This window comes from Emys orbicularis, chromosome 25 (assembly GCF_028017835.1).
Source record: "Emys orbicularis isolate rEmyOrb1 chromosome 25, rEmyOrb1.hap1, whole genome shotgun sequence".
Classification (NCBI taxonomy): domain Eukaryota; kingdom Metazoa; phylum Chordata; order Testudines; family Emydidae; genus Emys; species Emys orbicularis.
The window spans coordinates 6,952,720-6,970,433 of NC_088707.1; the positions used below are offsets into that span (position 1 = coordinate 6,952,720).

At 45.5% G+C, this 17,714-nt stretch overlaps 1 protein-coding gene across 7 annotated transcripts; it reads left to right on the plus strand.

Annotated features, from left to right (window-relative positions):
• Positions 1 to 65: 65 nt before the first annotated feature.
• On the plus strand, positions 66 to 17,104 carry KAT7 (lysine acetyltransferase 7). 7 transcript variants are annotated; one of them, XM_065422457.1, is made up of 15 exons: positions 66 to 288; positions 2,522 to 2,669; positions 4,199 to 4,375; positions 4,593 to 4,832; positions 6,063 to 6,145; positions 6,370 to 6,459; positions 7,585 to 7,683; positions 7,858 to 7,968; positions 8,910 to 9,101; positions 9,475 to 9,564; positions 10,325 to 10,465; positions 11,689 to 11,782; positions 12,504 to 12,650; positions 14,579 to 14,685; positions 15,274 to 17,104. In XM_065422457.1, exons 1-15 carry the CDS (start codon positions 274 to 276, stop codon positions 15,373 to 15,375), a joined length of 1,836 nt encoding a protein of 611 aa, XP_065278529.1. In that variant the 5' UTR covers positions 66 to 273; the 3' UTR covers positions 15,376 to 17,104. The 7 variants fall into 7 exon arrangements, with proteins under 7 accessions (XP_065278529.1, XP_065278530.1, XP_065278531.1 ...); XM_065422458.1 differs by lacking the exon at positions 6,370 to 6,459; XM_065422459.1 differs by lacking the exon at positions 4,593 to 4,832.
• The last annotated feature ends 610 nt before the right edge of the window (positions 17,105 to 17,714 follow it).

Here is a 17,714-nt window from a genome sequence, read left to right on the forward strand (position 1 = left end):
CCAAGATGGCGGCGGCCGCTGGCGTGAGGCTAGATCTGAGTCACGTGACGGGGGTGTGGACCGTGTCCCGGCGGAAGCGTGAGGGACCTAGCTGGAAACAGGGGCTGTTGGCGGCGGAGGAGCGGCCTGGCGCGGAGTGACCGTCAGCGAGATAGAACGAGAGACACGGCTGTCACCACGGAGCCCACCGGTGCTAACGCGGCGGCTACCGCCGCTTCCCGGGCCGGGGGCACCGGAGACCAACTGCCTTCGCTGCCCCCGCCCCCACCAAGGATGCCGCGCAGGAAGGTGAGTACAGGGCCGGGCAGGCTGGAAAGGCCCTGGGGAGGGAAAGGGCGGTTAGATCCTGTTTGTCCCTGTTTGCCCCCCACCGAACAGCCCCCTACAGCCATGAAAACCGAGCGAAAATAGCGGCCTTCAGCCCCCTGCACCCACCCATCTTGCAACCTGAATGGCTCCCCAGTAGGGCCTGCTGAGCACTGATTGGTCACCGCTACTATCACTCATCGCCCCAACGGTCATCTTTTCCCCTTGCCCCTCTTGGAGCACGTTCCGCCTTCTTGCCTTTCTGATTGGACACCTACTTGGAGACCTGGTCGTTGATTGGCTCCTCCTTGCGGCACAGCTGGACGCTGATTGGACGTCATTGCTGCCCGTCTCCGCCCCCTACCGTCACCTCCCCACGCGTGCCTTGTTTCTCCCGTTCGCTCTCCCTTCCCTCCCATTCAATCTGTCCTCCCTGAGTGGTTGGGTCTGTGGCAGCGAGATGCACGCGGATAGGCTGGAATTTCCCGTCAGTCACGCCCTGGGGCCGCGCCTCTTTCTCATTAACGTTTCTATTGGAGAGGATTCCTATCCGCCCCGCCCCTCTTCCACCGTGATTGGTTGGACCAGGCGGGGGAGCGCGCCTGAGTGAGCGGTAACGCAGCGGGGGCAAAACAAAGCGGCTGCGGCAGGGGTACGTAGGGGCGCCCCATCCCCAAGCCAGGGACAGGGGTGTAGCGCTTGATTTAGCCTCCGTTGCTCCCCCAGATTGCCTTGCCCTTCCCCACCCTCCCCTCTAGGGCACCCCCAGGCCAGGATTGCCTGACTCCCCACGAGAGCATCCCCACCCTAGAGCAGTGGCTCTCCACCTTCCCAGACGACTGGACCCCTGGCAGGAGTCTGGTTGGTCTTGCGGGCCCCCAAGTTTCACCTCACTTAAAAACGACTTGCTTGCAAAATCAGACCTAAAACCACCCAAGGGTCACAGCCCCACTAGTACTGGAAAGTTGCTGCCTCCCGCCTTTCTCATTTTTACCATATAATTATCAAATGAATCAGCTGGAACATAAAATAGTGTACTTACATTTCAGTGTATTAGTATATAGAGCAGTATAAATAAATCATTGTATGACATTTTAGTTTGTACTGACTTCACTAGTGCTTTTTAGGTAGCCTGTTGTAAAACTAAGCAAATATCTGGCTGAGTTAATGTACCCCAGGGAAGACCTTTGCATTGGGCTGCATTAATTCCCCCCTGTGCACTCTCCTGTACTACTACCCTGACTGTCTTAGCTCTCCCCATGCTTCTCTCTATGCCACCCTCCTACACTTGGCCTTATTTCTTCCCCCATATTTCCCTCTATGCCATAAACGTACCCCCACCGTGGGTTGCTTTAGCTATTCCTGGTATACCACTCCCACAGGATTGCTTTTATCTCACCCCTCCCCCATTCCCCCCTCTACACCACACAATTGTGCACTGCCAAAGCTCACCCTTGATGAACTTCATCAGCTACCCCTTATACTCCCCTCTTTACCCCCTCAGATTCCCCTGGGTTCCTTCACCTTCCTCCTTCCCAAATCCCAGGGTTGTGTAGCTGGCACTCCCTGTATATAGGAGCATCTAGAAGACTCAGGGTGATGCACCTGCATTCATCAACCTGCCATGGCATGAAATCAGTCCTGGGCTTTGTTTCACATCACTCCAACTCCGGACCCCAAACCCTGCCCCAGTGGGGCAAGTGGAATGGTCATTTGGTCAGGACATGTAGTCTTGGTTTCCGTCTTTCCCACTGCTAACTCTGCTGGGCCTTGGCTCTGCTGTCTCACTTTCTTGCAAGAGCACGCTTTCAGAGGATAAAGGGGAAGCACTGCTGCTTATGTGTAGTGGTGTAGTGAGAGCCCTGGAAAGAGAGCAGTCAGTCTGGAACCTTTTTGTTAAATTAGGGAGCTAATGTCTGAATTGCTTGAAACTTCAAGTATGTTCTTCTAAAATGAAATTAGTGTCATCTGTAGTTTTATGGACCTGATCTGTTTGCAAAAATCCTGTATTATGGATGGTACTGTCTGATATCTCATGTTTATTGTACTAAAGCGAGCTTTTCCTCCAGAGCAAACTACCTGAATGCCATTAGTTTGTTTTTGTGGTGTATTGAAATGATCTTTCTAGCATCAAATATTCTCTTATTTCTAGTATTAATACAAGTATACAAGTAGAAGTGCTCCTGTGCTAATGTCTGGGTCTGTGGTGTTACAGAGGAATGCAGGCAGTAGTTCAGATGGAACCGAAGACTCCGATTTCTCTACAGATCCTGAGCACACAGACAGCTCTGAAAGCGATGGCACGTCACGAAGATCCGCCCGCGTGACCCGTTCCTCAGCCAGGCTCAGTCAGAGCTCTCAAGGTAAATGCCTTTCTTCCTAGCCCCACCAGACGCAGCTGGCTGGGCAGTCACAGTATTCTTGGCTTGGTAATACTTAAAGGAATTTCAGTGAATCTGTACCTTCACATTAGTTAATCCCATTCATTATTTTTTCTCATTGAATACAGGTGTGCCAGGGAAAGGAACAAAGGCATTGCAAGGATGCATTGCATAAATGAGGCTGTTCAATCTAATGATTAAACAGGGGGTCAGAAGTCTGACCTCCTATCTATTCCCTGATCTGAAAGGTAGTGTTGTCTCGTAGTTAAAGGCACTGGCAGTTGGAATCCTTAGGTTCTATTCTTAGCTTTGCCACTGATTTTCTGAGACCTTTAAAAAGTCACTTGACCTCTCTAACTCAGTTTCCTTATGTGTATAATGGATGCTGCCTACCCAATACAAACGTTTGTGATGCTCAGTTTAGTGGTTTTGGTGCACTTAAAGATTCTTAAGCGTGTAGTTATATAGAAGTGCTACGTATCATTTACATGAATGAATGTTCCCAAAATTTCTAAGTCGCTTGAGTTATTTAAAGGAACAGCTGTTTGTATTGTAATCAAAAGAAATGTTCAAAACATGCCTTTGCATAAAGGCCTGGCACACCTGGAATTCGCTGTTCTGTTATGGCTTCATTGTAACCACATCCCTGAAACTGGACCTCAGGGCTTTTTCTCCTGAATTTTAGCTTAGTAATATCACGGTGATGAGAACAGCATATAAATAACTAGACAGAAAGAGGGAAGTTGGTATTGGAGGTGCTCAGAAATGGAAGTTGAGGCTCTGTGCTGTGAGGAGGAGTGTATTTTTAGATTAGTTGAAAGCCTGTTGTGTAATGCAGTGTAACCAATATATTGTGTCAGTGGGGTATATTTTGCAAGTTTCTACATTTTGGCATCTAGACAGAAGGTACGTTTTACTTTTCCACTTTCTCATAGTTGATTTAAGGACTGCTGATCTTGGCTGACAGTAATTAAAAGGAAAAAAACATTTTTTGCTGGAGAATTTGCTGCATGCGTATCTTTATTAAGGGTAGTAATGCTGGAAGGTTACAGGCAGGGTCCCAACTCTACTGCCTTGCACCAAAAGCAGCTGTGGTATACAGAGGGCTGATCTAACTAGTAATGATCCTCATCTTCACAGGCAGCTTTTTCTCTTTCTCAGTGGGAGATGGTTTGTAACCATTGGATAAATGATGGAGTACAGAGCAAGTTGACTTTGTGCCTCATTCCTCAGATTGTTGGTGGCTCATAGTGTCTGTAAAACTGTGAAAGAGGGCAGCTTAGACGAACAGAACAGATCTCGATGCTAGTAGATGTATCAATGGTGTTGGAAGAGATATCTTGATATTGGGGTCAAGCTGTCAGATGATGTTGAACCTGTAGTTTGGATTGTTGATAGGAGCAGAACCAGAGGTAATTTGACCCTGGCTTTGGGATCAGGCGGGGAGGCAGGTTAGTGATTGGTAGTGGTTGCCCTCAATTAAATTGGTTTTTTATTTTTTATTAAACTAGATTCCAGTCCAGTTCGTAATCCGCCATCCTTTGGCACAGAGGAGCCTGCCTATTCTACTAGGAGGGTGACCCGCAGTCAACAACAACCCACCCCTGTGACTCCAAAAAAATACCCACTCCGACAGACCCGCTCATCTGGATCAGAAACAGAGCAAGTGGTCGACTTCTCTGATAGAGGTACGGGAGTGAGGTGTGGCTTTGAGTGCTTGCAGAACGATGTCAGCCAAGTGGTGTGCTTTCTCTCGGAGACCAGCCCTATGAGACTGATGGTTTAATGCAGGGCCCTAAGGATGAGGGTTTGCAGCAGGTGGCTGTGTGTTGTGTGAAGTCACGTAATTCATTTCTTTGTAAGCTTCCCTTCATGCAAATCTGTAACGTCTCAACTCTCATTCAGATACCAAAAATGCAGTGGATCATGACGAGTCTCCACCGCGCACCCCAACTGGGAATGCCCCCTCTTCAGAGTCTGACATAGATATATCCAGTCCAAATGTGTCCCATGATGAGAGCATTGCCAAGGACATGTCCATGAAGGATTCTGGAAGTGACCTATCTCACCGCCCCAAGCGCCGCCGTTTCCATGAAAGCTACAACTTCAACATGAAGTGTCCCACGCCTGGTTGCAACTCCCTAGGTAAAGCCAGCTCCAAGATTAGTTCCTCTCCCTTCCATTTCTGACATTGGGCTCAGTAGCCCACGTTTCACAGGATTGAGAACCCCCACTGGGTGGAATAGTATGTCTCAGCAGCATGCATTTTATTGGGATCAGGGTATTTGTTGGGTGGTTGAAATAGAAAACCACTTGGGGGGGACTTGAACACGCCAGCAGTACATACTTTTCAGGGGTGTCTTTTAGCCAGAAATAGTTGAGGGTGGTGAGAAGAAAAGCCTGAGGATGGATGGTTACAGTGCTGATTTTTTCCAAGTTTCTTTATCTGCACCCAGATCAGTGGAATTCTCACGATGCACTATCACTTGTACAAAAAGCTCTGAGTTTACTGCAAAATTCTCTGCAGCGTTGGGCCTGGAAGGTCAATGGAATATTCTTCTAGGTCGGTAGTTGAGATCCAGTCCGTTAATAGTGACTGGATGCTGTGCCACCTGTTGGCTCTTTGGCATATGTGGAAATAGTTTTGATCTTGCTTCAGTTTCCTCCTACACAAACTTCAGTTGCCCCCTTTGTAATAGTTTCTCAGCAAAGAGAGCAACTGAATGGGCCATGGAGTTTGAAATACCCTTTCTCACTTGAGGTGGTCAGTGCGTGTCAGTGCTGTGACAGGATAGTGTGGAGGAAGCTTGCCCTGCTGCTGTCTGAACTTTACCGGTTCTGTGGACAAATGCAATCCGCACTAAATTCACTTTGAAACAAAATGAAAAAACCCTGTTTACATTGATATCTTGCGGTATTCTGGATGGAACATCGGTGAAATTTGTTGGTTCCAATCCTAGTAAATCCTTTTGGAATTCTTGCACCCTGCAGTGGAGGGGTGAGAGTACAAGGGGAATGGATGTGATGTGACGGGAAAGTGATCTGTCAGAAAGGAGATGGGTCATCAACATAAAGGCTTGGGGAAAATATAGGGTTCTTAAGGTAAGACCCTTGTTACTGCCAGAAGCAGGATACTTGGAAGGAAGATGAGCTAACATGATAATGTGGTGTAGTGTGTATATTTGGGTGTCCTTTTTGGCCCCTACAGCTTATCTTGTGAATCATGAGGTTTCTTCATCCTGTTTTACGGGTAATAAACTTATTTAGCCCCTCTTTGAAACCCAGCCACAGTGTCTAACCACCTGATCTAAAGATGCTTTAATTATTGGCTTTTTTACTTTCTGGCTGTAAGGTTTTTTCTCTGGTTCTCCACAGGACACCTAACAGGGAAGCATGAGAGACACTTTTCCATATCAGGATGCCCACTATATCATAATCTCTCAGCAGATGAGTGCAAGGTAACTTTCTCTCCTCTTCTGTTTTCATTCTGCTTTTACAGTACGAGATGTCATTAATAGCCCAGGGTTAAACTGATGGTTATTATGCTCAAAGTGTAGTCTCACTTCAGACATGAAACAGCAGTACATATTTGTGTCACGGTGTGCATTCTGTATACTGGAATTCAAAGGGGAACTGGAAAAAGACTCCTCACATGCTTTGAGGGCTTTTTTCTGATTTCCAGGTGAGAGCACAGAGCCGAGATAAACAGATCGAGGAGAGGATGCTGTCCCACAGACAGGATGACAACAACAGGCATGCCACCAGACATCAGGTATGCATTCTCTGCATAAGCAGTGTCCCAATTCCAGGTGCGAAACCTCAGTTTGGGCCTTCAAGCTTTTGTGACTAGAACTCTTGCATTCCTCTTCCTTATTCATATTTGAAATGGGCTTTGTGCTGGGCCCTCGTGCACCATTATCCTCTCCATTGTAATCATGAGATGAGGGTTTGGAGCAGGGGAGGGACAGCTCAGTGGTTTGAGCATTGGCATGCTAAACCCAGGGTGGTGAGTTCAATCCTTGAGGGGGCCACTTAGGGATCTGGGGCAAAATCAGTACTTGGTCCTGCTAGTGAAGGCAGGGGGCTGGACTCGATGACCTTTCAAGGTCCCTTCCAGTTTTAGGAGATAGGATATCTCCAAAAAAAACCCCTAGTTGCTGGTGAGAACATGGGATGTGGCTGGCCCTGATTGCTATAGGAAACATCATAATCCACCAATCTATTATAGTTATGCAAAATAGGCTGTGGCTGTTCTGAGAGATTATTCTCTGTTCATGCTTTTTGAAATGCAGAGCAAATGTGTTTCTACAGAAACACATTGGTCAGTATACCTTCTGCTAAACCAAAGAGAAGGCCTTCAGTGGTTCATGTTTCTCAAATTTTGGACACTTGGGTTCAAATCTAGATGAGTTTATCTTTGTAACAAGTTTGACCTGAGTCTGTTTCCAAGGAATATTTGTCCGCATGATAAAATCCCAAATTGCACAGAACCATACTCTGTCTTTGGGATTGAGGCGCGCTAGCAGGCCTGGGGAAGAAAGAGGACTCTGTCCTTTACATGTCTGCGCTCTGCCTGACTCTAATCTGTGTTCTCTCATGAGCTTTGAAATTCATAAAACTCATTTAAACACTTTTTTTTAATGGAAGATGCAGCTAGCACACATTATCAACCCATTGCTCACGTAACATACTCTATATTCCTTTATGTTGCCTTGTGATTTCATATTGCCCTTCCTAGCTATTGGTGACGAGCACTCAACTGAACGTACCCTTCAGGGGAGAAAGACTTGATGAAAGGGGGAACGCATGGAATGTTGAGTCCTTTAGAACTGAAAGGGTACGGGCAATGTTTGAAGTAAGCCAAGTGCATTAACTATTCCTAGCGTCTCTCTTTCAGGCACCGACAGAGAGACAGCTGCGGTACAAAGAGAAAGTAGCAGAGCTGAGGAAGAAAAGAAATGCGGGACTAACCAAGGAGCAGAAAGAAAAGTACATGGTATGACAGCAAAATTTACTTTAGTTCCTTTCTATAGTATGCCACAAGCATATGGAGATTTTGCTTTCCACTCATCCTGCAGAATGCTGGGCAAACAAGGCTGTGGCATTCAGCAGCCCAGGGTTGGCATAGATCATTCAGAGGTTTAAAGCTCCTAATATTTAACTTTTTCAGGAACACAGACAAACCTATGGCAACACCAGAGAACCCCTCTTGGAAAACCTGACTAGCGAGTATGACCTAGAGCTTTTCCGAAGAGCACAAGCACGGGCCTCTGAAGACCTGGTGAGACTCCTAATCCTTAACATGTCTGCTAGCAGCGGCCTTTGCTTTTCCAAGAGCTGAACGTCCCCACAGTCTGCAGTGTTTATGCTGATGAGTGAGAGTGTGTGAGAAGAACCACCTCTGAACTATGCAAAGAGTAAATGGCAATAGAATGCAGAGTGTAACATGTTCAAAATAAGAGCCAAGTCAGTGGAGTTACACCAGGGCTGACTGTCTTCCTGTATTTAGGTCTTAAAAATATAAGGAGTCTAGAGGTGTCTGACAACAATGAATTTGCCCACAGTACAGCTGGAGCTGTGCATTTCCAGTCTTGGACACTGCAAGAGCTCTGAGGCAAGAGAGTGATTCGGTCCCATTTATCAAGTGCTCATTTGCAGCTTTCCTCCTGTGAGAGAAGATCAATGTGTTCCTGGGCAGAATGGGCAACAGCTTCACACATTGAAACAATAGCTGAGTATTGATTGAGTTGAGAGTTTAAAATGCTCTGCAAGAGGCCAGCCTATCAGCGCGCTGCCATCCTGGAGTTCAGAACTGTGTCTTAAGCTAGACTGATAAGGGCTTCTTGAGATGCCGCTTCCCACCCCCAAAGCTGATCCAGAAGCAATTTTGATGGTCTCTGGTGGTACCTTGGGGCCGCCTCGACCAGAATGGTCAGTGACCCTTTTCCCCTTGTGGGAGGGAGAAAATACAAAGTGGGCATGGAGGGTAAATTTGTTTCAAGTTAACAATCCAAGGTAAGGTTGAGTGATGTGAGGTCCTGGAGATCACAGGCCATACCGGCATGACAAGAAACTTGTTAATATGTGTCAAGCTAGCATGGAGGGCTCCTTGGGGATTTGCATTTTGTAAGATGGCTCTGGAAGAGGCTCACAGAAGGGAAATAAATGTTTGTTTTTCCCTTTCCTTTTTTATTACATTTCCTCTATTCCTTCCGCTGATAGGAGAAGTTGCGGCTTCAGGGCCAGATCACAGAAGGCAGCAACATGATTAAAACAATTGCCTTTGGCCGCTATGAGCTGGATACCTGGTATCATTCTCCCTATCCAGAAGAGTATGCTCGGTTGGGACGCCTCTACATGTGCGAGTTCTGTCTCAAATACATGAAGAGTCAGACAATACTGCGCAGACACATGGTAAATCCTTGGTGATCGTTGCCCAGCTCCTTAGGTTTGGAGATTGGAAGTATAATGAAAACACGTCAAAACAAAGTAGCTGTTTTGGGCTCGAATAGTCCCTTTGGGAGCCTGCCTGCCTGAATGCTAAGTGCTCTGCACAGCTTTGAAAGGAAGACAGGTTTTCTCAGATTGTCTTAATCCCTGGGCCAGCTGGATGGACCACAGTGGAGTAGGAGTGGGGGCTGGGAATCCAGTTTCTCATTGTAGCTGAACAGGAATGAATGTTTCCCTGTTAGGAACACTTATTCTGTATCCAAGAGGCTCTTCCTGCTTTCAAAGCAGCTGCTAGAGCAGTATTGTTACCCTAACTTTGACTGTCATTTTCTTGTAGGCAAAATGTGTCTGGAAACATCCACCAGGCGACGAAATTTACCGCAAAGGCTCCATTTCGGTGTTTGAAGTGGATGGGAAAAAGAACAAGGTAACTGGAATTGCAATGGTGGCACAGTCTTTCTAATGCACTTTATATGTCGCCTGCCTTACACTGTAGAGAAGCAGGAGATCATGGCCTCTTTCCCTCTGATTCCAGAAGGGGTGTTAATGCCTACACTGCCCCTTCTCGCAATGCTAGTAGTTATCTTAATGCACTGGATGGTTCTTGCAACAGTGCACCTGAATAATGTCTATCTGCATCTTCCTTGTGGCAGTTATTCAGCCCTCCTGCAGGTCCATGGTTCCATCAGCTTGTTCACATACAAGTACTAGTGCAGGGGCTGCTGTCAATTGTATGTTCAGTTCCCCTTCTGAACCTTAATGAGGACCCTCCGTTCCTGGACTCATGCCACCACTGCCTGTCTCCTGTTCAGTTACGAGTGCTATAAACTGCAGCGGAGCAACCCAGCTCCATTGCTGGTTAGAGCACTCACAATTGACTAGCATGTAGTGTGTACTGGCAGGTACAACCGAGGGCTTAGTCTAGTGAAGTGGTACAGTTGCCTCCAAACGGCTAGAGCCATAGTGGAAGACCCTTCTAAGCCTTCCTAGAAACTGGATATTGAGGGGTTTTGTTGCCATGGCTAGGAATGAAGCTGTTTTGAGAAGACGCACATTTGGTGGAAGAACAGATCTACTCTAATCTGTATTTTGTTACAGTTCCCATCCTTTCAAAAGTGGAAGGGGTTCTCTTTCAGAGATGCTGCACCATGACAAACAGGTGTGTCAGATTCTCCTTCTGCTTCCAGATCTACTGCCAAAACCTGTGCCTGCTGGCGAAGCTTTTCTTGGATCATAAGACTCTGTATTACGATGTTGAACCCTTCCTCTTCTATGTCATGACAGAAGCTGACAACACTGGCTGCCACCTGATAGGGTATTTCTCCAAGGTCAGTAGAAATCAACCACCAATATATGTAAACCTGTATTAATGCTGTAGCTTAAGACAGAGGTCATCTGTGCAAACCCTCACTCCTCAGTTTTCTACAAGTCCCAACATCCTAGTGTCCAGGAAGAGATAAAATTTCAAAGCTAAACTACAGAAGCTTTGCTATTTAGCTTTCCTAATGGCTAGCAAAATCAAACTTTTGCAAAGAGACATTGTTATATTAAACAGTAATTTGTAATCACTTGTATACAAGTTAGCTAGGATCTCTCTGTCTCAAATGGAGATGAATTCCTTTGTGATAAATTTAGATTCATTTTCTAATAATAGTTAGCACTTCTAATGCTTTTTATCCCTAGAGCTTTATAAAGCACTTTGAGATGGGAAAATATCATATCCATTTTAGAGATAGGGGAACTGAGGAACAAAGGTGAAGTGAATTGCCCAAGGCCACACCACATGTCAGTGGCAGAAGTTAGGGTAAAAGCCAGGTCTCCTGGCTCATAGTTCTGTGCCTTGTCTGCTCACCCATGTTGCCTCCTTAATAGACAGAAGTGTCTCTGGACTTTTTCTTTAATGCCTAGTACATCTTTGTGAAGTACACTTCCTAGCTGTCTTTACTTAAGTGCAGTTTCTGTGGTGCAATTGTCCTGAGAGAGTAAAAATTGCAGCAAATGAAAGCCATTAGACAATAGAGAGTGTTGGAAGCTCCATCTCTTAAGCCACCTAAATTATGACTGGATAAAGCACTAAAGAAACATAAAGAAATATCCTGCGTTGTCCTAATGAGGGAAGAGACCCATTAAACTTTTTGCTAGTGCAGTATGTGTATCATTCTAATGCAATGTTGACTTTATGTTGCATGTGCAATTAAGAAGGTTGTTGGATTCAGAACAGAGATTGCTGTGCCAGCACTACCCTAATGTCCTGGTTAAATCAACACTCTCTCATGACAGGGCTCTATTTGCCTTCCATCCTACTCCTAGCAATCATGAGAGTGGATGCCCAGTTTAATGGTTAATACAGTAATAAACTCTACGTCAGCTTGGTGGGTGGAGGAAGCTCACATTGAAAGTTAGTTGTCAGGCTGGCTATTGCATTGCTGTTTCCCTCAACTTGTATTGCGTCAGTTGTGCTGCCTTGTTTGGCTTGTTGCAATAGTGATAGACTTGCTGTTTGCGCAGATTGAGACCTGCTGATCTAGTTCCTCCCTCTTCTTGCTTTCAGGAGAAGAATTCTTTCCTCAACTACAATGTGTCTTGTATTCTGACGATGCCCCAGTACATGAGGCAGGGTTATGGCAAAATGCTCATTGACTTCAGTAAGTATATGGAAAAGTTATGGCAAAATCTTTCAGCCGTGTCTGTGAAATGAGGCAAACCCTCTATCTTCAAGAGTTCAGCTTTTGTCTCTATACTGTATTCCTGCACTGACCTTTGAGAAGCAGAGAAATGCACAGCTGAGTCAGATACGGTTCCTTCAAACCAAGCTTGTACATAATGTATCAGTGCCCTTGACTCCCAGAAGAGCTGTTGAGCACACTCTTTTGCATGTGTGTGCCAGTGGGGCCGTTCAGGGCAGGGTTGTAACAGATATGTGGGTGCAGAAGTGGCCAATCAAAAGAAGAGCCTTTAGCATGGTTCATATCCAGGTACTCTTACTCCCTTGCAGGGAAACTTATGCTAACAAAATCTGCACAGTTGCCTCTTGTGGTTCTTTCCAAATGTGTCTCAGATCATACTGATAATGATGCAAGTCAGCAGTATTTCCTGGACTGAATTATAATCGTTCACCACTTTGCAGGCTATAGTTGGTCTGTCTGTATGGAAAAAGACTTCTGAGCTGCTTTTCCAGTGCTACTAATAAAGTGGTATTCAGGAGGCATTGGCTGCCCCAGATTAACTATTTCTTGGTGAACTTGTGCAACACACATGTTGCTTTTTGGGCATCTGTGATGACAAATCCCTGCAGTTAACTGTAGGTAGTTGACCGTCAGGAGAGAGCCTGGTATACTGTGAGTAAACGTCTTCTCTTGCTTGCAGGTTATTTACTTTCCAAAGTGGAAGAAAAGGTTGGCTCTCCAGAACGCCCGCTGTCTGACTTGGGCCTTATCAGCTACCGTAGTTACTGGAAGGAAGTTCTTCTTCGTTATCTGCATAATTTCCAAGGCAAAGAGATCTCTATCAAAGGTGTGTTCTAGTGCTAAATGAGCTTGTAGAGAATTTGTTCAGGAACGTTTCTGTGCTCTTTGTTCTTCACCCCTTTCTCCAAACCTGCGCTGACTGACGTTTGGTCCATTTTACCCTCATGGGTGAGTTGCTTTCTCTTACTGGGGTTCTTAAAGTGGCGTGGCTCCTCTAGACTGTAATTAGATGGGTTTTTGTCTGGCTGTCTCACCCCACTGTTTTTAAAATTAAGCTAGGTTGCTGGGCTTTGAAGACTCTCAAAGCACCCACGTTTATGCCCTTAATTAATTTTGTTTATAAAAAGAAAAACAGTGAGCGATAGGGATCAAAACAGCAGCTTGAAAGTCAGCGTCATTCTGAGCAGCTCCCCTGCACAGCTCACTCTCCAGAAAAGCAAGACTGAATAACTAGATACAAATGAAAAAAGAACAGGAGTACTTGTGGCACCTTAGAGACTAAAATTTATTAGAGCATAAGCTTTCGTGGGCTACAGCCCACTTCTTCGGATGCATATTGAGTCTATATGCATCCGAAGAAGTGGGCTGTAGCCCACGAAAGCTTATGCTCTAATAAATTTATTAGTCTCTAAGGTGCCACAAGTACTCCTGTTCTTTTTGCGGATACAGACTAAGGCCTGGTCCACACTAACCCCCAAAATCGAACTAAGGTACGCAACTTCAGCTACGTGAATAACGTGACAACGTAGCTGAAGTCGACATACCTTAGTTCGAACTTACCGCGGTTCAGACGCGGTCCACACGCGGCAGGCAGGCTCCCCGTCGACTCCGCGGTACTCCTCTCGCCGAGCTGGAGTACCGCAGTCGACGGCGAGCGCTTCCGGGATCGATATATCGCGACCAGACGCGATAAATCGAACCCGGAAGTTCGATTGCCAGCTGTCGAACTACCGCGGTAGTGTAGACCTGGCCTAACACGGCTGCTACTCTGAAAATAGATACAAATCAGTAATGTTTTACACCTCTGATGCTATGCAGATCTAGTTAATAGGAACACAGCAGGCACATGGACTGCTGCTTAGCTCATGTCTATGCTTTCAAAAATCAACTCTTTTCATTGCTGCATTACCCAATGTAGGTGGTGAGTAGTCTCTTGCTCGTTCCCAATAGATCCAAATTGTTTTCTTCTGAGGTTTGGTGCTGGTGGCCAGCTGGGGCCATTTTGCCTCTCTTCTTCTTGTCTTTGTATGAATTGACAGTTGTGTGACAATCCAGTAAATCTTTATAGTTTTCCTCCACAGAGGTCACTATTGAGGTCTGAATAAATGGCATTCAGTCACTGCATATCCCAACTGGCTACAGAGAGTACCAGGAGGTGGATGGTGATTTGTGTTGTGGCTTTCTTTAGAGGACGAAGTGCATCGCTAATTTAGAATATTAATTTCAAAAGGGAAAAACTATTTGGCTAAGGAGAAATTTCCGAAAATTTCTAAAAATACTTCGAATATATGCAGTGATAGATACGTAGACTTCATTACTAGCAAATTGTATAGAAACTAAGGTTCTCCAAAGTTCTTTACAAACAGTTAAGCCTCACAGCCATCCCTTGGGCGATAACAATTATTCCCATTTCACAGGTGAGGAAAGTGAAGCACAGAGGTGATGACTTGCCTAAGTCAGTGACACAACTGGGAATGGACTGTGGGCGCCCAGTACCTGCTCTGACCACTAGATAACACTGCTTCCCTAATCATTGACCAAGCTGAAGCAAAGGAATGAGTATTGGCATTAAACTTAAAAGATCTCAGTATTTGCAAGGCATCTTGTGGATATAATTATGAAGGGTGGGCACGGCATAACATGAAGTTGTATTTGAGAACTAAACAAGTACGACAGCTGCAGTCTTGAAGGAATTCCTTGGTGGTCTGGCCTGCTGCCTTCTATCCTCTTGTGGACTGTGATCTTGTTTTTCAGAAATCAGCCAGGAGACTGCAGTGAACCCTGTTGACATCGTTAGTACTCTGCAAGCACTTCAGATGCTCAAATACTGGAAGGGAAAACACCTGGTGTTAAAGAGACAGGTAAGACTTCTGGTGGCTGCACCTGCATGTTTCGTTGCTTACAGTTCAGCATTGTGTGTTGGGTCCATAGGATAATATCCTATCTTAATCTACATTCCCTATGCATTGTGTTGGGTTTTCTTGCGCTTTGATTCTGGCGAGGGAACTTTTTAATCTTAAAGCGAAACAAAATATCTGATAAAGTTTCAGGTGGGTCCCCAGTCTGATTTTTTCCCCTCCTCCCCCCAACTAGTGTAGAAATCCTCTACTTTTTAACCGCCTTCTGTGCTGTTTTTTGACATAGGGAAATTCCATTGCTAGTCTTAAGCAAGTAAATCCTCAAACCCAGCTCCCCTCTTCACTGTTTTTTTAATTTCCCCTTTCTGGGGCTCTCACCTGTAGGTGAAGACAGCCTGACCTATGTTATCAGTGGAGTTCCTAAAAAGTAATATGGGCTGCTCCATTCACAACATGTCATCTCTGTGGTACCAAGCAGATGGTGCGCAGGTCATCTCCAGAGTGTTGGACTCACATGTGGGTTGTCCAATGGATAATTCACATCAATTATTCTCTTTGGTTTAACCTGCCCTTTCATGCTCTCTTTCTCAGGATCTGATTGACGAATGGATAGCCAAAGAGGCAAAAAGATCAAACACCAATAAGACAATGGATCCCAGTTGTTTGAAATGGACCCCTCCCAAGGGAACTTAACTGGCCATCACTCCAGAAGCCAGTGAAGAACCCCAGCAGTAGGAAGTACCCTAGGGATCTCTGTTGTATCTGTTGCTATTGTGATTGGCTGGTACAGTACCCTCCAGGAAGATCAGTTCCCCTTGGTACTGTTCTGGCCCAGATCTTTTGTGCACACCACAGACGCTGGTTCTGAGGAACTTTATGTTTCGGCCTCAATGAGGTTGCAAGGATTGGATCTGTATAGGACCCAAGCACTGGCCCAAGGAGTTCTGATATCTGGTACTGTACCTGTCCAGTCACTGGTCCTACCCTCACGTTCTTATTCCAATGAGGTTGTGTCGTGTCCTATAATCTGTTTGTGTTCCTTCCTGCAGGCACTCTGCTTTCTAAGTAATGGACAGGACAGCTTCTGTGGCCTTTGAACAAGGTCTACAAATCTGTTCTCCAAATTATTCCATCAACGTTTTGTTTGGGGAAAGGGTTGTAAATCTGCATCCAAGCAGGTTCCCAACATGCTGCCAGTTTACTGACTTCAGCATTGTTATAACTAATCCTGTCTGATGAACTTCCTTACCCCATGTATCAATTAGTTTCAGTAAGACAGCATGACACCTCTTTAAAGAGAGCTTCCCCACATAATATACCAGGTCTTCGTGTAACAAAAACTGACTGCTAATATTGTACACTCTGAAGCTTGCACAACTTGCACCTGTCAGTGAGTGGTGTGATCATTGGTGTTACCCTGGAAGAGTCCAGATTAATAGTGTGAAAGCACTGTGATGTGACATACTGTTACAGAGTAGCCCTTTTGGGTGTGGCAGGCTCTCCTGAGGTTAGTACGGTATCATGGCAGTACAGGCCTCTTAGGTCAGATATCACTGGTTTCCTGTTGCTGGAGTTGGTGGTTTCCTTTACACGTATAGAAACAAGTTTAGTGTATTTCAACTTAGTCGTTCTCCTAAAACAGTCTTTGAATTGTAGCTTTTTGAAAAGACTCTCTATATTAAAGGAATAAAATATTAATTTCAGGTGAATTTTTGATATCCTTGTCCAAACAGCCACAGAAAGTCTATAAAGCAATATCCTCAGTTGTTGGATTGTCTAAAGCATACATTCTGTGCATCAACAGCGGCTCCGGCTAGCTGTATGGATGGTTGCTTTTCTGTTGACAGTGCATCCTTCTGTTCTTGTAGAACAACAGTGACCCCCCACACACACACCCCTCTGCACCACGAAAAGAAACCTCCGTAAAATGGCTTTCAAGTATAACCACTGTCCTTGTGCCATGTGTTTCCTATCTATCTCCTGCGAGGGGACAGGTGTGAGGTGAGTGATAGCTGCATTTAGACCCTTCCGATGATCTCTTGTTGTGTGGTGTCTGAAATGAAGCTCTTACCCTGTGTCGGTAAGTAAGGGCCATTTCTTGTTAATCACTGACCATTCCCAGTGTGGAGAAGTTCTCTACGGGCCCTTTCATGGTGGGCTGTGCCTTTTTCTTTGCCTCCCTAAATAAATAGATCTCGGCACAGGACTTATATTCTTGTGGGCATTACTGAGGATTGCTGTCAAGTGCCCTTGGATCCTACGTTGTAGCTGAAGACATACTCTTGGAACCATCTGGCAGGGTGGAACTCTGGGGAGTGGGGAAGAAGGCCAGTCATGTACACAAGCTAAACCCTGTTCCCCTGATGTGGTAGAATGTGCTATTCCTGTATCTACTTCTCAATAAAGCATGTTCTCTGCTCAAGTCGTCAATTCCTTCCTTTTAGTTTTCCTGAGCAGTGGGGATTTAAGGTGGCTCTTCCGTCGAGTGAGACTGCTTTTCCATTCCTAACGTGTAAGATACTTCAATTTTGAACCTGCCTTTATGCTGTCATTGTAATGGGGATAGTGACTGAAGCAGCCTTCAGGTTGGCTGTGTTAAAAATGTATTAGCTCCTGTATTAGTTTTGTTTAGAAATGACTCTGCGGTGGATGGCGCTGTTGGGAATGTGCAACTCTAGCAGGTACAGTAGCCCTAAGACCATACCTCCAACATCCATACTTCATACCGAGCTGACTGTAGGGGCCACCCAAAGTTGTTGTAAGAAGGGAGGAGCTTCCTAGTTGTTTACCCTAGCTGTTCTTCCATGACCAAGGCACCTTTTAGTCTCCTGTTCTCTGCCCGTGGCACACAGTTTAGTCTCCTGAGGACTGAAATGCTTAAGTCTAATGGAAGTCTTCGGGCTTAATATAGGGGTATCTGGCTGATAATTAATGAGCTGTGCTATAGAGGTAAGATTGGGTGATCTAATAGTCCCTTCTGGCCTTAAACTCTTTGAAACAAGACCTATTTCTTCCCCCCCAGGAGAATTTTG